Raw genomic sequence first — 21,476 nt, forward strand, 5'->3', positions numbered from 1 at the left:
TCCTGCAGGCGGTGCTTGACTTATTCAGGAGCCAGCTGGAGCTGTGTACCGACACCTCAAATGTTCTACCGCACCTCATGGAATATTAGCTCAAAAGTATTGCAGAGCTCCTGCACCTAAATATAAAAGGTACCTGCACCCAAAATGAGTACCGGCACCTATTTCAGTCCAAGTCAAGCACTACTGCCAGGGTTTGCAACCTTTAATTGCATACATTGTCTTTTGAGGTGACTGTGGGGAAAGTAAGATATGGGGCCATCTTGTGCAATAGTACATTGAAATAGTTTTGTCTCTGTTATTATTCCACCCTGGGTATTGTAACACATTGGAGAAAATGCTAAGTCAGATCCTTCAAAGTTCATAGTTAAAACCTCTCTGGCAATTAAATTGATTTAGTGAGACATGTCATTAGATATACTTGTATTGTGGTTGTCTTTGCACAGAGGAAAGCCTGAACCTTATAAAATGGATGATTAATATACTGTTATGTTAGTATGTAGCAGGTGTTTTGATTTTGTTTCGTGTGGCTATCTCTGGCAGTCGATCAGTAAGCCTGTCTGTTATTGAATACAATTAGTTGTTTCTCTTCTTCATTCCAAATAGGAAACTAACTTCATGGGAAATGGATTGAAACGATCCTAATAGAATAGAGAGGGGGATGGGGGTTTGTCGGGGGTTGTATTTTGGGAGAAATAAACATGTTCTTCATTATGGTTGCCTCAGTTTGTTGGTGGGTGTTAAAAAGTGAATGACAGCCCATAACAAATGCAAGCTGTCTTGTAAGATCTTGTTATTAATCATAAGTGATCCATCACCATGTCAAGCCAAGTATCCTTTGGGGGGAAAAAGCAGGAGGTGATGGAAAGAATATTAGCTTATAGTGAGTGAGTTGGCAAAAATAAATAGTCTCTATTGTGTTTAGCAATATCACTTCCCTGACAATGGAGTATGTCCTAGAATAGGCATTCACCAGTATAAATAGAGTTCATCACCAGTATAAATATGGTTCACTTGTCTGTTTCATGGTTTAAGTGATGTTTTATTTAATTTTACTAATATGAAGATCACATGTGGAGCATTGACACTGAACTGTCATACAATTCTACACCAGTAGATGGTGCAACATTTAACATAAAATACTCAATGTCGAATTCAACCATTTTGTGGTTCTCCAGCTTGAATTGAACACTATCTGCTACAGTTTAAAGTAACCCAACTTTCCACTGTGCCACAAACCGTGCCATGCTCATTGCTCATGTATTATACCATTAAGTATGAATCACTCGCTCTCTCCCTCTCCTCGTTTGATATGCTTGTCCACATCCCTTCCTCTGCCCCCTCTCTCTCTCTCTCTCTCTCTCTCTCTCTCTCTCTCTCTCTCTCTCCCTCTCCTCGTTTGATATGCTTGTCCACATCCCTTCCTCTGCCCCTCCTCTCTCTCTCTCTCTCGCTCTCTTCACAGACACACATGCAAATTAAAAAGACCAATGATATACATTTTTCTTCCAGTTTGTGAAGAAATACATAACTGGGCTACCCTGAATAAATAAAAGTGAATAAAAAAGGAAATACTGTAGTTGATGACTTTATTGATTTTCACTGTACATGTTCAGTAAAGGGAAACATATGGAGTTACAGATATGTTACATGGATATGTATTAACACTTCATATAGACAGACATCTGTCCTTTAAAAAAAGGATGGTTATGGTAATAAAACGTTCTAAGACACAAAATGCAATCAACACTGTCCAAAGCACCAGAGAAAGGATTTAAAGACAATACGATTCACTTCACTCTATTTCTCTGCTGGCATTATTTATCGAATGGGTAAATTGAACACAACAAACCGGTTTAAATCTTTCTAGGATAATGATAATCACCCGCATGCGATATATCCACTGTTTATGTCCACGTCATAGCAGGGACTCCTGGCTATGAAGGTGGTCATTAAATAAAGTGCTCCAGAGAAACGAAACTCCCATATCACTGCTGCCCTTTTGAAATCCATGAAAGGCCAAATACAATCAACTCTGCACAGGCATGATTCATTGACTGTTTTTAACAATACCCAGTGACACTAGGCCATCTGTCTTGGTAAAAGAGCTTGTGTTTCTCTGCAGTGAGCGATACAGGTTCAGTTGCCTATTTAGTGTTGGCTAGCGTATGAGCGGCTTCTGTTCACTGTTTTCAGAGACACACCAGCTTCATGCTGAAAATATAATGAAACAGATAAGCAACAGTAAATACTGGAGTAAAGGGAATGAGATTGAAGTGGGTGATTGGTAAACAAGAGGTGTGTGTGTGTGCGTGCCCAATATGCCTGTGTGTATTTGTGACATATATAAGAATGTGTGTGAGTTTGAGAAAGTGATTTGGGAAACCAATTACTCAAAGTGCTAAGTGAGTGAGAAGCGGCAGGCGGTGGATGAGGCGGCTCAACACAGCTTATGTTTGGCACAGTCAATATCCCGCATCAGTGCAATGCAGCAAGCAGATCCTCCTGAGACCTCGAGACAACAAACGTACTGCCACCCCCAGAGAGAAAGATAGAACCTGCAGAACTATGGCTAAAACTGTTCTAAGAACAGCATTATGTAGCCTGTTTTCTACCAATATTTTCAGGCGACAGTGTTTTTTTGCCATTTCAAAATTTGCCACAGTTCAAAACACAGTAGTGGTTGTAAGATGGTGCTTCAGTAGTGAGATACTACAATCAATAAATGGGAACAATAGACTTGCATTTTGTTGCCACTACATTCATATTACTATGTCACATTCAACATTTTCTCTGAGTTAACCACTCCCTCCCAGTGTAACCAATGTGAAATGGCTAGTTAGTTAGCGGTGGTGCGCACTAATAGCGTTTCAATCGGGTGACGTCACTCGCTCTGAGACCTGAAGTAGTTGTTCCCCTTGCTCTGCAAGGGCCACGGCTTTTGTGGCGCGATGGGTAACGGTGCTTCGAGGGTGACTGTTGTCTGTGTGCAGAGGGTCCCTGGTTCAAGCCCAGGTTGGGTTGAGGAGAGGGACGGAAGCTATAATGTTACATTGGTGCCGTGACCCGGATCACTGGTTGCTGCAGAAAAGGAGGAGGTCAAAAGGGGGGTGAGTGTAACCGATGCGAAATGGCTAGTTAGTTAGCGGTGGTGCGCGCTAATATCGTTTCAATTGGGTGACGTCACTCGCTCTGAGACCTGAAGTAGTTGTTCCCCTTGCTCTGCAAGGGCCGCGGCTTTTGTGGCGCGATGGGTAACGGTGCTTCAAGGGTGACTGTTGTCTGAGTGCAGAGGGTCCCTGGTTCAAGCCCAGGTTGGGGCGAGGAGAGGGACAGAAGCTATACTGTTACACCAGCAAACATTCTCTGCCTCCAACATACTATTATTATTTGAGGTCAGGTGCTAAAATAAAAAACATCTATTGCTTAAAGAGGAATTTTGTTCCATATCTTCCAAATATGTAAATCATTAATTTCAGTCTTTCTCCCCAGAGTATGGTGGCTGCTCAAAGTGTTCTACTTCACAAAAGGAGCCTATCAAATTATGTAAAGCGTTTGTCACAGCATACAGATACAAGTATGAAAATAACCCCTTTGAGAATTATGCATTGAATTTTCCCATTGAGAATAGGTTAGTTAAAGCAGTCAAAGAGTAACATCATTGTATAACCACAGTATTACGGAAGCCAAGAGAGGACATATGAATTTCAAGACATATTTATCTCATAACAAAAGTTGTTTTGTCGAGATCACAAGATAATCAAAAGTACCACTCATCATCCATTAATTTCTTCAGATGCACGATAACCACTTCATCAAGGAGCACTGTGGCTGAGTTGATTGCAAAGTGAGGCATTTAAGCCCTGAACGATGCCTGACACATTTACAGTGGGTGAGCTGCATTCCTGACACGCTGATCAGGTTACATTTCAGCCTCAGAGGCTGATAAATCAGGATGCTGCCTTGTAGGCTGTTTCATAGGTAAGGCTCCTTGCAGGCAGATTAGCTCAGCGCAATATAGGCTGATGCATACATTCCAAAGTAGGTGACATCTATTTCTGGTAAGTTGATCCAATTCAATAGAAGCCTCAGAGGCTGATAAATCAGGGTGCTGCCTTGTAGGCTGTTTCATATGTAAGGCTCCTTGCAGACAGCCTACTAGGCAGCATCCTGACTTATCAGCCTCTGTCACTGTTATTGAATCAAATGAGCCTGCCAAGAATCAAGCGCATCCAATCTTGATCATATACATAATGCACTGACTGCTAATCTGCCTGCAAGAAGCACTACCTATGAAACACCCTACAAGGTGGAATCTGAGATATATAACAAGCTAGCTGGCTAATAAGACTACCTAGCTAACACACTCACAAGACTAGCCAAGTTAGCTGCATTGTTGCTTGCATGCAATTGGCATACAACCTGGGAGACAAGCCATCCTTTCAGGCATCATTCAGGGCTCAAATGCCCCATGAAGGCTTAGATGCCCCAAGAGGTCTTTTATTTTTAACCTTTATTTAACTAGGCAAGTCAGTTAAGAACACATTCTTATTACAATGACAGCAGGTTAACTGCCTTGTTCAGGGGCAGAACAACAGATTTTTATTTTGTCAGCTCGGGGATTTGATCTAGCAACCTTTCAGTTACTGGCTCAACACTCTAACCATTTGGCTATCTGCCACTCTTTGCTCAAGGTAAAGGACATTTAGCTTGCTAACATTCTACTTTATAAACTGACAATGAGCGACATGTTAGCATGAAATGTACCATCCCTTAGTGTAGCAATCAATAGAAACATATGTGCTGATCCACCGTGGGCTCTACCGCCTCAGCCATAATGTCAATCTATCATCAATTTATAGAGTTAATCTCGTGATGTCGACAAAACAACTTTTGTTTTTTCGTGATCATGAGAACATTCTCGTGATCTCGGCAAAACAACTTTTGTTACGTCGTGATCATGAGATAAATAAATTGTTATCTCGACATGACAAGGATTTTTTTATTGTCCTCTCTGGACTTCTGTACAGTATAAAACCTTGAACCATCAAGAATAACTTTCATATACATAGGCAGCAATGGTGGAAATCAGCATTTGTGGAGCAATAAAATACTTAACACACAGTACTCATATAATCACAAGCTTTTTCTCATATAGCAAACTACAAAATGCAACTAACTCTACATGTCATCTACTCAATTCTAATTTGGCCTCACCTGCCACTGAATGACGTTTACTGTACTTATGTTTATTGAAAATGAAGTAGCATAATATGAATGTCTGATACTATCCAATAAAATGATGCAAAAACTGCCTTTACTGCAGAGGACTTGCCGAGACACAATGATGTTCGAGGATGAGCTCATGCTCTTCTACCTACTTCCTGTCAAAAAGATGACACTTCCTCCCAGCATCAAAGTAAGGCTTGGCCACCTCATTCACAGTTTCAAGTCAACATAATTGATCAGTTTTGCTTCTACTGCAAATTGTGCTTAGGGGGTATGTCCCAGAATTGTTAATAAGGCTTTTTTTTTTTTACTCAATACCAGACATTTTCTAAATACTAGCCTATACTTATGACATTCAACAGGATGTTTGGATGTTAGAGAAGTATTCAAGCTTCAAATATTCACAAAGTAGCACAATCAAGTTTCAAAATAAGTTGAGAAACCATAAAGAGAAATTGGCCTGGTATTGTATTTAACCCAACTCATGAGATGTCATCTCTTGGGTGGAACAGGCAAGGTTCGCAAAGCACATCTTGTGGTTTGAATCTGTATTTAAAATTCTGAATAAGACATGATAATATAGTTTGTCTTTCCATAAAACCCATATTGATGTTAATGTATTAAGTTTAAATGTTATGTATTTTAAGTTTGTTTTAGGTCTTTTTTTGTTTAAACAGTACAGTATTGGTTAGTATGGTAAGTCCATATATAATTAAAAAATACATGGCTTTGTTTATTTTCAGGCATTTCCCGAACAATGTAAATTAAATAAAAAAACACTTTTTTCTGAAAACAGTCTCTGTGGGCAACACTGATCGCATTACCCGACCATTAATAGCAATGCTCTGCGAACCTAACCTGGGTATGGTGGTCCCTCCTCTCTTGTCTGTCAGAGAGAGGGCCTTAGAGGCTAAGGGGTTAGCTTTAGCATTTGCAATGGTTACAGGAGCCAGAGGGTGGCTGCAGCAAGCAGGAGGCAGGGCCCCAGGGTGGAGGCCAAGGAGGCAGGCAGAGGCCCACTGTTGATCACCAGCCTGTAGGAGACCAGCTCCACCTTGTAGCCGTTCTCCGTGGCCATGCAGCGGAACACCCCCTGCTTAAGAGGCAGGTCAGGGGTGGGTTCCAGCACACAGGAGTCTCCTGTGATGAAGCAGGGGTAGTGCTGGATACAGTTGTCCTTCTCCCAGCGGTAGGTGGCGTGAAAGGAGCGCACGGGGCAGGGGAGGTTAACGGGGCCGTCCGAGTCAATCACCACCTGTTTGGGGTTTGTCCTATGGGTCTTCGGTGCTGTGGTGGTTCAGAGGGCACAGCCTGGTTAACATTGATCTCACCCAAATTAAATACTTACTTATGGGCTCCCTAGACTAGAGAATAGGCTATGGTTTCATACCTATGGATTGTTTACGTATAAACGCTAACAATCATAAGTGAGTTGAAAATGGGAATGGCAGGACAGGTATTCAGGTTATTGTAAATTATAACTTTGCTCTCAGTTAGTAGGACAATTGTGACTCAAATCCCAGTAAACCTAAAACCAGACTAACGTGTACAAACGGACACAGAGATGCATCTATTTTATTCTGTGGTCTGATACTTACTCTCTCTGGAAAATATCAGCTAAAATAACAGATAAAAATATAATATCTTTATATATGATATTGCATCACCTTTCATCCTCCACTCCCTGGGTTTATATCTCAATGTTCCAGGAATGGAAGAAAGGGAAACAGTCAACGGATATGCATGACAGCTGCACCGAGACTGCGACCAACAGAAGTCATGGAAAAAAGAGACTGCTAACAAAGACACTACATATCCCATAATTTGTTTGGATTATTAGAGGTTAATATGGCTGAAGCTATTGGGCTTTGAAGTGAGGGCAAACTGATATTAGACCACCCAATGGGTTTGAGCCTCCGCTCAATTATATGATATCATCTTCTGAGTTAGGCTCTGGAAAAAAGTTCCTTATTTCAGTTAATAAAGATACAGAGAGTCAGAGAGGAGGTGGAGTGGCACTCACCAGAAGCTTCACCACAGATAGAGGCATTGGAATGGTCCAGACTCTGAGTGAGTGCCCTATGGTATGAAACAAATTATTGAAGGAACATCAAATTAGCACGTACCATTTTGAACAATCAACCATTTTATGTAAATTAAACAATTATCATAAAACCTAGAATAGTAGTTGAAACCTCGACACTCCTCTGTAAGAAATGATATGTTATGGCTGGTATTGATTGTTATTTTTTTTGTACACTGCATGTTTTCCATAGGTATCTAAACTGTATTCCAGGAGTGACATCGTCACATCTCATACCCAGTGCTGATGTTGTATCCAGCTGGGATGGGTGTGCACCTCCTCCTGGCTGCATCCCAACCACAATAGGGATCCCGAGACAGAATGCACTCCTGGCAACTGTCTCCATAGCGACCGCAGTCAGCCAATGGTATGCGCTGGACCTCCATTGCCGTGCCCACATAAAGGTGGCCCTGGGGGAGAAGGCAGGGAGTAATACATGAGAGACAGGAAGAGACATACAGTGGTTATCACTAGAAGTGCATTGTTTAAATGGATTGGACTGCAGCTACGTCGTAAACAAATTCTTCTACGGATATTAGTGCTAGCTGCTAAGGAGTGTTCGCTGATGGTCTCACAGTACCTTCTTAGAGTCGATGGCCATGCTTAGAACAGGACCCTCGTTGTGGAAGAGGGAGTACTGGGATATGATAAAGGCCTCCTCGATAGTGTGCAGAACCTTGAGCACTTTCCCCTGTTCTATCACCAGAAAGAGAGAGAGAACATTATCAGAGGAGAGAGAGACACCATGGTCGAGACCTGTTCTTTTTTATGTATCCCGGAAACCCAGTGACTATTTTTGATTGAATACGGCTCCAGGTTTATAATAGCACATGCTGCCTTTTTCCTCTACTGGTCAATTCATCAGTGGGTGACTTACGGAGAGGAGCAGGCCTGTCCTGCAGCTTGTCCTCTCTTATCTCCTCCCCACATTGAGAGGCTATTACTTCCCACAGAAGACTAACTGCTCTAGTTTGTTATTAGGCCACCTCAGAGACCCATGGCTCTGTTCACAGCTCTATCACTACTTTCCCTGTGGTAGCGACTGACTTCTTTATCGGAGCACGTCGATTAGGCTGTAGCTACTTAGTGTTTTTTTAATTCAGTCAATTTATTTGGGATTCATGCCAAAAATGCACTCTTATAATAAGCCCCAACTCATGCCTGCGTTGAGCAAAGAACTTTTTTATTTACTTTGTCAAGGAGACTACGTCTTCTAAAAGATCCCTTTTAAATAGGTTACACCAAACGCCTGTACATGAGATACAGCTTGACAGCAAAACACACACACACACACACACACACACACACACACACACACACACACACACACACACACACACACACACACACACACACACACACACACACACACACACACACACACACACACACACACACACACACACACCTGTTCCCAGGTACAGCACACTATAGTGCTCGTCGTTTACTGCTAGCACAATTGCAGCGACAGTGTGTGTGAAGTGATCGTCGGTGGGCAGGTTCAGCGGAGCACCACCGACCGGACGAATCACGTCCTCAATCTCCGGATGGTCCCTGATCACCACTAGGGTCTTAGGGTTGTGGGCTGCCGTGGAGTTCTTGAAGGCACACTGGGACAGGAAGTGATGTAATCAGGAAGGGAGACAGACTTAGGCTGTGGCTTTGCCTTGAACAATAATTTCATAACCAGTGTCTGTCATCTGCAACTGTTCCAAAATAGAAACACAAGTCTTCCACTTCCCCAAAATTGATGGACTCACATGCATGAGCTTATGCAATTGGCCTTTGCAAAATTACTTTGATTGGCACTACAAAACGTTAATTAAAAGAAAGTTAATTTAACTTTCTTGGGTGTCTTACTGTGCCAGGGCGATGTCCAATCAGAGGAATGCTGTAGCCCTTCAGTTTGGATGTGGCGAAGGCCTGGTCAATGTCCTCGATGGAGTAAGCACATATCACTGTCGTGTCCCTGGTCAACCAAACAATACAACACTTAAAAGCCTTTCTTCCTTCTACTTACTTTATTCAAACTTAATGTGAATCGGAATGTTGTTAGCAACTCAATCACAGACTGATAGCTGAGTAGAATATATTACTATGACTCTCGAAAGGACTTAAAAGATTTAAGGCTGCTCAAATATGCTAATACAAGCACTCAAACTCAAAAGTAATCGGCCGCCTCCACAGCGCATAGCCCACTTCTGATTCAGAGGGGTTGGGTTAAATGCGGAAGACACATTTCAGTTGAATGCATTCAGTTGTACAACTGACTAGGTATCCCCCTTTCCCTTTCAAATACAATCAAGTATTTTCCTCACTGAAACTTTTTGCTGCTCGCAGGTTTTCATTGATGTACATGTCTACCCAGCTCCTGTGCCCCATTTGGATGTGCTGTGCATAATTCCTCCTTTCCTCTGATTATGTTGTTTGTGCAGCTCATTCCTCTCCTGCATTTTAAGCATGATACAGTCTTAAGCAGCCATATGGGTTGGAGGGTGTTGAAGGTGTAAGGTGTCTACTCACCAGGCGTTGGCAAACAGGCCGTAAATGACCCCGGTCCTCTTCTCGTGGGCCACGTCAGACAGCACAAAGGCCTGTCTGATGTTGTTGTACTGCTGGGGGGTGCTACCCGCACCACACATCACCCTAGCCTTCAGGAAGGTGGTCCACGAGTCCGCCAGCAGGTTCTTTATGCCCCCCTCATCCACCTGGAGACGGACACACAGTATACAACAGTACACCATAACATTAAAGCTGGAATCCTTAGCGGTGAAACTGCCAGGTTGGTTTGCAATATTACAACAACAAAGATGTTACTTCAAACAACAAACCCAGTTTTTATCCCCCTCTGACATCATTGCACGGGCGATAGAACATCAGAGCATGTGCTACGTTTTCTTTTTACCATGAGGCTGGATGCTCATCTCTTCTGTTTAAAAAAACTAAACAATAACAAATGTGCATGGGGTGACCAGTGGTGCTGTTTCTCCTTTCGCGGAGCTCAGCTTTAATACGCAATAACGTTGCAATACAGCTGATATAGTGATGTTGTTGTGGTTACCATGCAGATTCGGCCGATGCGCGACCTGTAGGGCTCCTCATCCACCATGGCCGTCTTGTTGATCTCACTGAAGAAGAAGTAGATCTCCTCCTTGTGTTTCTGAGAGGCTGGCATTACTGCTGCTCCACCAAACTGGGGGTCTGCAGCAGGAGAGAGAAAGGACTTCCACCAGTGCTTGAAGTGGACTGAAATAGGTGCCGGTACTCATTTCTGGTGCCGTTACTCTTTATATTTAGGTGCTGGTACTTATCACTATTTAACAGGCACTATTTTATAAGTGCTAATACTCAATCAGGTAGTAAAACATTTGAGGCCAGTGAGCTCCAGGCCAACTCAGTCACTGGTTGTAACTATCTGGGCACATTTGAAACTAATGCATTTCCTTCTAGCAGGGCCATCTAGCGTGTACAGAGATAAAGGTGTATTTAAAAAATACATGTTGATAAAAGTGTTTGCTTGGAAGTTTTATAGGCTAATAAAGACTTCCAGTACATAATACAGGGAGTTAGTCATACAATGTTTTATCACAACTGTGAACTTAACTTATGATCTTTAAAATGGAAGAATTCATAGGGATTACATTTCTGCATGCAGCATGTTACAGTTACAAGATATTAGATAATGTAGACTTGCTATTTCCATGCTCATCCACTCCAGTGCCTCATGCAGCTCTCCTACACCAATATAGTCCCATGTTGCTCTCATCCCACTCACTCTGCAGCCACTTGGTCTCAGTCTTCAGGAGCTTCTGAGTGCCGTAGGTCCGGCGGATAGAGCCAGGGTGACGCCCCACTGCTGACAGAGCAGAGTATAGATTCCCATCTGAGAGCGAGAGAGGGGGGGGGTAAAGATAAAGAGAAAGATAAAGAGGAGAGAGGGAGAGAAGAGAGAAACAGAAGTTAGAGGGAGAGATAAAAAATAAATCAACAGAAGACAGCTAGCTGACTGCGCCAACACCCTCCCATAACCGTATTACAATTACCCCACTTAGGGCACTGTCTCCATAGCAATAAGGAAGGTCATTTGGATCATGACATTAATGGTTCAATGAGAAATGAACGTTATCAGAATGCTGCCTCACTCTAGCAAATGGCTCATTGGTTCATCACTCCAGTCCAGCCTGGTCTGCGCTATCACAGAACCTGCTATACAAAGTAACCTTGCCATGATTCCGATAATACTGTGAGTTACATCTTCGCTACATGTCGTGAACCATCTGTAGTACTATAGTACCATTTTAAACAGATCTCCTATCCCATACCAAAGCCAATGTTGAGGATCTGATTGGTCTGTATACTTATGAACATAATGGCTTGATGGAGCTCTCCACCAAAATGCTGATACTTATCCTATCCTTTCAGATCCACAGAGAGGAGTTAACAAGGATGTAGAAATAGGGGTGAGGGATGGGTTTGGTATTGTGCCAATAGCAGAGTTTCTATGGATGTTTGGCTGGAGTGTCTGTCTGTCCTCTCATCGTACCTGCGGACAGACTGACGGACCTCTGGGAGGGGTAGGGAGGGGAGATGTCAGAGGCTGGTGCCATCTGTCCATTGGTGGGGGCGTCAGTCAGCACAGTGTCATTTACCTATGGAGAGGAAATTACATCACAACCTCACAAGCCATATCCTGAATGTTCTTACCTCCTTGTATACAGTATGAAATGTATGCATTCACTACTGTAAGTCGCTCTGGATAAGAACGTCTGCTAAATGACTAAAATGTAAATGTAAAATGTACAAATAGAGATATAAGTTAAAGTTTTTTATTGAACACTATTACCAACTTTTATAAAAGTGATACAGGAGTTAAGTAAGATCAAAGTGTGACCGTTGTAAGAACACTAAACACATGTTGAAGACAATAGCTATTCTATTCATCATCATGTCATCTTACCAGCAGCCAGCATTTAGGGGTTCCTGCATTTGTCCCGCATACCACAAAAGTGTCATTGACTTTCTGAATGACTGTGATGAAATTGTCACACTCCAACTGTAGCAGAGAGAGAGGGGGATGAGAGAGAGAGAGAGAGAGCGATAAAGAGAGAGAATATTGGAACATCCATTTTCCCTAATTTGGCAGATAGCGCAAGAATTACCTCTGCAGTACTGAGGGAATGCATTGTCTGCATAACTTCGTATGCATTGCATCACTTATTCATTAAGTACAGTGGCAGGACTTTTATCTCAAGAGAAACTTCCAGATGGAATTTGTGCCTGAATACCAAATACAGCATTGTACCGTTTTCCTGTCCCAACCTTTAACCTTTGGGACAGTTTCTACTGGTGTCGATATCATGTTGATATTATGTCTCTGTTTAATTCATATTCTTACAGTAGCAACAAACTTTCCTCACTGTAATGATGGTGATAATGATGACGAAGATTGATGGAGCATGATGATGGTGGTGACCACCTACCTTTGGTGGGTCTGATTTGGCGATGCAAGCTGCCTTTGCATTTTCATCGGTTACCACAGGGATCTGTAATAATATAAGATACATTCCAGTATTTCATACAATTTATCTATAACCCGTATGCAAATTAGGCCTTTTCAAATAACTGCAATCAAATTCAGTGCTGATTGAAAATGACAAAAGTCTGGTCCTGTGCCATAAACTAACAAAGGGAGGATTACTTTGCTGTCTCCAATATTTGATCACCTAAGCGTATCTATAGGGCACAGACAATCAGAATAGTCACAACACAAATGATAGGCTACCTTCTGCTCATGTTTGTCGAGTCAACGTTGGCATTATTAGCTCAGTGTATTTTCTTTATTGTATTGGGGTATCCCAAGAGGTCTACCCCGGGGGATGGTAATAGAGGGGAGGTATGTGATGCGACGCTGGCTCCCACTGCTGGGAGTACACAAGATGGGCACCCCGACACAGATAGCTCCAAGTGGAGGTCATTTGGGGAAAGTGCCAACCAGCCGTGGCGCCGAGTAAAAGGAGCACTGTGGCACACCGCGAGGGAGAGACCGACACCGAGCAAAAGCAGAGAAGAAGGACTGAGCCAAACCTAAGTGAATTTTCTTTGTTATGTTTATTTTCTGTCTTAGTAAAGTTGTTTTTGCAGACTAAAACCTCCCTGTCTCTGTGTCAATCTCTGCACGCTCAACCCAACACCACGGTTTACCACATATGGTGGAGAATGCGGGCAACTCAGTAGCTTTAGGTGCCGTGGAGTCGAGTGTACGGAGATTACCATGGAGGAGCTGGTGGCTCAGTTCATCTTCAGCCAGCAGAAGCAACAGGCTCTCCAGGAGCAAGCACTGGAGGAGCAGCACCAACATAACCGCAGACTGGTAGCGGAGGTAGCCCAGTTGAAGGTTGGGAGGGCTCAGGAATCTGGCCCGAATCAGTTCCTGGTTCAGTTAAGGGAGGAAGATGACGTGGAGTCGTATTTGTGCACCTTCGAGAGGACGGCACAGAGGGAAGGATGGCCCAAGCCCAAGTGGGCCAGCCTGTTGGCACCCTACCTCTCTGGGAAGGCCCAGAAGTCCTACTTTGATTTGAACGCTGACCAGGCCGCGAATTATGAGGGACTCAAACGGGAGATCCTGAGCAATTATGGGGTTCAGCCTCGCCTGCCATGCACAACTGGTCCACGACTGGGCCTTTGACCCCACCCTTTCCCCCCGTGCTCAGATGAGTGACCTGGTGCGCCTGACCAAGGGCTGGCTACTGACGGAAGTACCGTCCCTCCCGATGCTCGACAAGCTCGTCCTGGATCAATACCTTCGGGCCCTGCCATACGAGATGAAGAAGACGGTGAGCATGCAGAACCCCGAGAGCCTGGAGGAATTGCTGACCGCTGTGGGACTTCACCAGAACACCCAGGACCTGCTGAGAGGGTCCCGAGCGGAGAGAGGAGATGTGGCGAGCGGGACGAACAACACAAAGAGAGGCGAGGGGCTGAAGGGGGCCCAGACGGAACCAGCCGAGGCTGTGAAGCAGGAGGGTGACCCAAACCGACAACGTCGGCGGCTGCTGGTCCCAGATCAGAGACGCTGCTATGAGTGCGGTGAGCCGGGGCACCTCGCGTGAAGCTGTCCCAGCCGGGAGGAGGCCATGTCCGCCGCATCCCCCAGCTCTGGGGTAACCCGGATGGCGAGTTACATCACCTCCTGTTGGCCGCACACCGAGACAGCCCCTCCGATGGTTTCTGTACGAATCGATGGCATCGACTCCAGCGCTCTGCTGGACTCTGGCAGCATGGGGACCCTGGCCCACCCGCAGGGGCCCACACGAGGTGGGAAGGAGGTACCGGGGGACGAGGAGGTGACAGTGTCCTGTGTCCACGGGAACACGAAGAGGTACCCAACGGTGCCGGTGAGGATAACCACCCCAAGGGGGAGTGCCAGATGCGCGTGGGGGCTGTTCCTAACCTACCCGTGTCCATTCTCCTGGGTTGAGACTGCCCTCTCTTCCAGGCCCTGTGGAGAAGGGACCTGGGGAGGCGCGCACGTGAGGTAGGAAGAAAAGTAAAAAGGACGGTGGCCTGTGCAACCCAACCTCCGCCACGAGAGGTGTCCACTGGGCCCGAGTCGGACCCAGGAGGGAGACGACCACGCTCCGGCAAGCGAGCCACTGTGCGAGGAAGACCTCAGGCTCCCCTTTATGGAGGTGGGGAGGCCCATTCAGCCTCACAGGTCAGTTCGGGATGGCCCAGTTAGAAGACCCCAATCTCCAGAACGCTAGGGGCCAGGTGATTGCGGTGGATGGCGTACTGTTACCTGGAGTAAGTGATTGGCGCTACCCCCACTTCGCAATCAAGCATAATCTATTGTATCAGGTAGTAAACCATAATGGGGAGACAAAAGATTTGTTACTCATACCCAGCCAGTATGTTAGGACTGTGTTGCAACTTGCCCACACCCACCTGCTTGGGGCACACCTGGATGTGGAGAAAACCAGGAAGTGGATCAGGAACCGGTTCCACTGGCCCGGAGTCAAGCGCGCCGTGGAGGACTACTGCCGTAGTTGCCCGGAGTGCCAGATCACAGCTCCAAGGGTACAGTATAGAAACCCTTTGGTTCCCTTGCCCATCATAGGAGTGCCATTCGAGCGGGTGGCAAAGGATCTGGTGGGTCTGTTGGTGAAGACCGTGAGGGGACACCAATATATCCTGGTAATCATGGATTCCGCCACCCGGTATCCTGAGGCAATCCTGCTACGCACGGTGGCAGCAAAAGGTACGCATGGGAGCTCTTCCATTTATTTAGCCGGGTAGGTATTCCGCTGGAAATCCTGATGGATCAGGGCACCGCGTTCATGTCTCGTGTGATGAAAGATGTCTGCAATCTGTAACGATTAAAACAGGTGAGGACCAGTGTGTACCATCCACAAACGGACGGGCTAGTTGAACATTTCAATAAGACCCTAAAACAGATGCTGAAGAAGGTCATCGAGAGAGACGGGAGGAACTGGGACCAGCTGCTGCCTCACCTGATGTTTTCAGTGGGCGAGGTACCCCAAGCATCCACGGGGTTCTCCCCCTTTGAACTCCTGTATGGCCGTCGGCCCCGCGGGCTGCTGGACCTAGCCAAGGAGGTCTGGGAAGAGCAGCTGACCCCCAGCATAGTCAAACGTGGATGAGATGAGGGAGAGGATGACGGCGATTTGGCCAGTGGTGAGAGAGCACATGGCCCAGGCGCAACATGCCCAGGAGCGTGTCTACAACCGGGGGGCCCAACCACGAGAGTTCCAACCAGGTGAGAAGGTCTTGGTGCTGATCCCTACAACGGAGAGTAAATTCCTGGCTACATGGCATGGGCCCTACGACATCGTTGAGCGGGTAGGCGACGTCAACTATAAGGTCCTCCAACCGGGGCGGAGAAAACCCCTCCAGCTTTACCATATGAACTTACTGAAGAAATGGCACGCACGCGAGGTGCTGTGCGTAACGTGGACCCGGCCACAGCATGGCACGCCCTCTGTCGAAGTTGCAATGGGGGAAGACCTTAACCTGATCCAATGACAAGAGCTCCGAGAGTTGGTCCAACAGAATACGGCCGTGTTCTCTGAGGTGCCAGGGCGCACAGATCTCGTGGAACATCATATCCACACACGTCCGGGAGAAAAAGTGCGTAAACGGCCATACCGGATACCAGAAGCCCGGAGGGTGGCGGTCCAGCGAGAAGTGACGACAATGCTAGAAATGGGGGTACTGAAGGAGTCCCACAGTGAGTGGTCTAGCCCCATAGTGCTGGTTCCGAAACCGGACGTAAGCGTCCGCTTCTGCAATAACTTCCGGGGCCTGAACGAGGTCAGTAAGTTCAATGCCTACCCCATGCCCCAGGTGGACGAACTGATTGACCGCTTGGGGATGGCGAGATACGTTAGCACCTCGGACCTGACTAAGGGGTTCTGACAGGTGCTACTGGCAGCGGCTTCCCGGGAGAAGACTGCCTTCTCCACCCCGGGGGGCTATACCACTACCGAGTTCTGCCTTTCGGGCTCCACGGAGCACCAGCGACCTTTCAGCGACTCATGGACCGCGTCCTGTGGCCGCACATTGAGTACGCAGCAGCTTATCTGGATGACCTAATTGTGCACAGTAACAATTGGGAGTCAAGCCTTTGCAGGTTACAGGCAGTGGTCGATGGGCTAAGGGATGCAGGTCTGACCGCGAACCCCTACAAGTGCAAACTGGGCTACGTCGAGGTGGAGTACCTGGGCTATCAGATCGAGAGGGGAAATGTGAAACACCAAGAAAAAAATTATAAAATAGCTTCTCCCCTCACAGACTTAACGAAGGCAGGACTACCCCAGACGGTGCGGTGGACGGAGGACACAGAGGCAGCGTTCCAGGCCCTGAAGGATGCGCTATGTTCGCACCCGGTACTCGTCACCCCGGACTTCTCAAAAAACCTCCTGGTCCAGACAGACGCGTCTGACACAGGGGTAGGGGCCGTTTTGTCCCAAGAGCAGGAAGGCGAAGAGCACCCAATCATGTATGTCAGCAGGAAGCTCCTCCAGAGGGAGAAGAAATACTCGATTGTCGAGAAGGAGTGCCTTGCCGTGAAGTGGGCACTGGACACCCTCAAGTATTACCTCTCGGGAGGAAGTTCACCCTGATCACTGACCATGCCCCCCTTGTGTGGATGGCAAGAGGTAAGGACACGAATGACCGTGTCACCCGCTGGTTCCTGTCCTTACAGCGATTCTCTTTCTGTCATCCACAGGTCGGGGGCCCAGCACGGCAATGCAGACGCCCTCTCCAGGAGGGATGCACACCTAGCCCTGAGCATGCTTCCCTTCTAGTCAGGGCTAAGGGGGGGTATCCCAGGAGGTCTACCCCAGGGATGGTAATAGAGGGGAGGTACGTGATGCAATGCTGGCTCCCTTTGCTGGGAGTACGTGAGCTGGGCATCCCGACACGGATAGCTCCAAGTGGAGGTAATTAGGGGAAAGTGCCAACCAGCCGTGGAGGCCAAATAAAAGGAGCACTGTGGCACACCGCGAGGGAGAGAACGGGGAGAGACCGACACCGAGCAAAAGCAGAGAAGAAGGACGGCGCCAAACCTAACTGAAGTTGTTTTTGCGGACTGAAACCTCCCTGTCTCTGTGTCAATCTCTGCACGCTCAACCAAACACCCCACGGTTTACCACAGTATGTTGACCTCATAAGCCCACACTATATAATCACTTCCTTCCGATTGGACAGAGATTAGATCTTCTCTATAAATGTATGCATGACCCATCTCGTGCTACGGAGGCTGTTGAACTAGGTCGACAGCTGCTGCCTCCTCTTTAAGCCAGTCTCCTGTGCCTGCATTGGGTTACTGTGTCACCACCACCGAGTATCTCTGTTCATCTCTATGGTTACCAGCAACTCACCTGCACATCGCGGACCCCCCTGTCAGTGAAAGTCAGCACGTAGATCATTGTCTGGCCCCCCACGTACAGCACATTGGTGCCCTCCTGGTGGTACACTGACATGTAGTTCTCCGGTTTCGAGAAGTGGTACCTGGCCGGCTCTGTGGGCCATATCAAAGTAGATTAGGAGAAGGTGTTGTTACAATGTTGTTATATGATATACCAGTAGATCAGTGTCATTGGGGGTTTCAAGTTGAGTCAATTGAACATGTAATTGGCCATCATTTTCAGTTCATTAATTTGATTTAACAAGAATGTATTAATTGAGCTCTGTGGTGTGGTCATGTAACGTCTAAAATAAAATTCAAAAAGCCGCCAGTCTACCTTTTGGCCCAAGTCATTTTAGTTTTACATGATATGAGGCTAAAGCTGTACAGATCAGAGAGAGAAAGAGTCTGTACTTTAATTGAATTGGTTGCCATGGTTAAGGTCAATTTACCCTCAGGACTCCTATTCCTACAGGCACATGCAAATTCGACACTAGTGTGTCTACCAATTCAGTGACTGACGTTCTCGACGCTTCAGGAAAGTAGACCACAAGTTCCTCAATTGGCCAACAAAAGAGCACCAAATGGCGCTGTCCAAGGAGATGACCTAGGCTTCAGTCATTTAAACCTCCACGGTGAGAAGAATGTAATGCTTTTTCGATTTCATCTTTCTGTTTTGACATGTCTCTGTCTCTATCAGGTACACTAAGACTGAATGTCATTAACATGACATCCCTTTATAGGTTTGTATAACAAGTTTGTTATGTCAAACAAATACGCCATGTTGTTCAGTATTTGACTGCTGATTTGCCAAGAGGAATACTGTCCTTTACACCTGAAATGACTATAGGGTCCGTGCATCTTAACTTGGTGGCCCTGTTTCTATTGATTGTGAATATATTAGACTACTGTGCAAGGTGTGAGGCATGAGTTTGAAAATATAATTGTTAGTTTGCTGCGTGGAATTCTCATAAATATTAATTGGGTTGTGTGGATGTGTGTGTGTGTGTGTGTGTGTGTGTGTGTGTGTGCGCTCGCGCGCGCGTCAGCGCGCGCTTTTGTTCGCGTGTTTTAATGAGGTCCTGGAGCTAATGCTGCTGCTCTATCCTCAACAAGCCTCAGCTACTGCAGAACCTACCATCAACGCGTCAGCTCGTGCACCTGCATTGCAGTTCTGCAGCGCGAGCTAAATATTCACCATAATGCTGGGTTTTAACTGTAATGTAGTGGTTTTGTAATACGTTCACTGACATTGTGTATTTGAGTAAACTTAATGATATTACATCCAGAGCTCCTCAGCACTCTTTTCAATTAGCACGTATCATTTAGCCTTATATTCTGTCTTGAAGAGTGAATGAGGTGCAGATCAGAAGAAATGTCCGGGCATTGATCACAAATAAGAGCTGTCTGATTGGTAAACAACACCAGGACTGCGTTTCCATGACAACTGGTAAACGTCTACCCACTGCGCTAGGTTGAACCTTACACATGGATTATTAATGACCCAAACGCCAAAACCGCGATCCTGTCAAAACACTTAAAGGACCAATGCAGCCGAATTTACCGCCTGGTTCACCAGGCAGGCTAAAATTCCATCCCACCAAAACAGGCAGAAATTTCAGCCGGCCTTTTTAAACAGGTTTTACACTAAAGGGGCATTATCAACCTTTTTTTTTTTTTTTTTACAATTTCACAGTATTATTCCAAACTCATATTGTGGAAATATATTTAAAACACAGACAAAACATGTTTGACTGCACTGGGCCTTTAACATACAGCCTCTGCATTGACATGCTGAGGTGCGCTCTGAATTCAAGATTAGATGGCTTCGTAGGAGTGGGTCACTATTGTATAGGACAGGCTACCCGAATAATCAACGCCTAAATAGTAATAATAGGCTATCTTAATTAAGCCAGTTTCTTGTAAAACACAATTGGTTCTGAATAATTCCACCGTTCTCGCTGCCATAAACCTGTTCCAAACGTATGAACACTTCTGTCCCTTACCTTTCATTACAATGGAATAGGCAACTGGGCCTAAATTAGCCCACATAAAGATTAATATAATCTAATACACAGTGCTTCATTTCTTCCATTTAATGTAATACAAATTGCTTATTTTATTTCCTTTAGTTGAGAACTGGGACGCATATATAATTTGACAAATTGGCTATTCAAATAATACAATTATCCCAAGTCCAACGTGTTTTCTCTCTCATCACATTATTTGCGTTTCTCTGAGATCCATTCTCATTGACACAATGCCAATCATTCTGTCAATTTAATATAGCCTACTATCATTATTAGGCTACATTTCTATTTTGTTGGTATAGCCTGTTTTGTGGAACATTTTACATTATTGTCTACCTTGAATCATGCATGATGTCATGCATGTATAAACGCGTGATGAGGAAAGTGATCCACTACTTTGATTTTCAAGTAGACTACAGTCTATTGTTCATTGTTAATCTAACTATTTCTATGGAGGAAAAACAAGGTCCTCGCATATAGCCTAATACACAGACAGGGCGTATCTGACCACCCTAAACGCAAATAGCTAAATTAGCACATACCTTTTACAATGAATTTCAGCCGAGGTGACTTTTCGGCAAAAACCATGGAGAAAACGGTCGCCAATATGATATAATTCATCATTCCACGTCCTCAATGTGCCCGAACCCTTTCATGCGTGAGTTCCAAAACTCTCTAATAGGCTGACCACACCGCTCGCTCGCGTGCGCGAGCGTTGCAAAATAAATGTAGAAATCTATGTTATTCAATTATTGCACCCACACTGCTCATGCGTCAACTAGCGTCTGCGTTGCCAAGGGCTAAAATAGAACTCCTTTCTATTTCTGAGCTGCATGCCATATTCTCATTGGTTATACCCACGTGGGTGATTGAAAGCAGAACTGTGTTGCCAGTCAGTGTAGTAATACTATGAAAGTTTAGATGCCAATCACCATATAAGTTCAAAGATGAAAAAGCCTGGAAGGAAGAGAGATGACTAGAAACGATTCTGTTGACCGTTTTATGTATGGATTCATTGTCGGAGTAGAGGACCTTGTGCATTTCAGGTAAAATAACAACTCAATGTTTATATCCCAGGACAAATTAGCTAGCAACAGTAAGCTAGCTAAATAGGACAAATTAACTAGCAAGTGCCGTTACATGGAACCCAAACCGGCTGCACGCATGCGCCATCGTGCGCCATCGTGCGTAAATGTATTTTGTC

At 45.4% G+C, this 21,476-nt stretch overlaps 1 protein-coding gene across 1 annotated transcript; it reads right to left on the minus strand.

Annotated features, from left to right (window-relative positions):
* Positions 1 to 1,569: 1,569 nt before the first annotated feature.
* LOC106605326 (semaphorin-7A) lies at positions 1,570 to 20,995 on the minus strand. The gene is made up of 14 exons (XM_014200817.2): positions 20,815 to 20,995; positions 18,217 to 18,356; positions 12,790 to 12,852; positions 12,267 to 12,362; positions 11,853 to 11,958; positions 11,085 to 11,192; positions 10,371 to 10,510; positions 9,833 to 10,017; positions 9,170 to 9,278; positions 8,718 to 8,919; positions 7,890 to 8,005; positions 7,547 to 7,719; positions 7,250 to 7,305; positions 1,570 to 6,513 (listed from the first exon to the last, which is right to left on the minus strand). Exons 1-14 carry the CDS (start codon positions 20,894 to 20,896, stop codon positions 6,167 to 6,169), a joined length of 1,923 nt encoding a protein of 640 aa, XP_014056292.1. The 5' UTR covers positions 20,897 to 20,995; the 3' UTR covers positions 1,570 to 6,166.
* Positions 20,996 to 21,476: the final 481 nt, after the last annotated feature.

This window comes from Salmo salar, chromosome ssa05 (genome assembly GCF_905237065.1).
Source record: "Salmo salar chromosome ssa05, Ssal_v3.1, whole genome shotgun sequence".
Taxonomy (NCBI): domain Eukaryota; kingdom Metazoa; phylum Chordata; class Actinopteri; order Salmoniformes; family Salmonidae; genus Salmo; species Salmo salar.

Bases quoted from the DNA above. Each gene is read 5' to 3' on its own strand.
- LOC106605326 (XM_014200817.2), bottom strand. From the start codon at position 20,896: ATGATGAATTATATCATATTGGCGACCGTTTTCTCCATGGTTTTTGCC. The intron at 12,363-12,789 runs GTAGGTGGTCAC...TCTCTGCTACAG, and splicing joins CCAAATCAGACCCACCAAAG to TTGGAGTGTGACAATTTCAT. The intron at 7,306-7,546 runs GTATGAGATGTG...TTCATACCATAG, and splicing joins GGATACAACATCAGCACTGG to GGCACTCACTCAGAGTCTGG.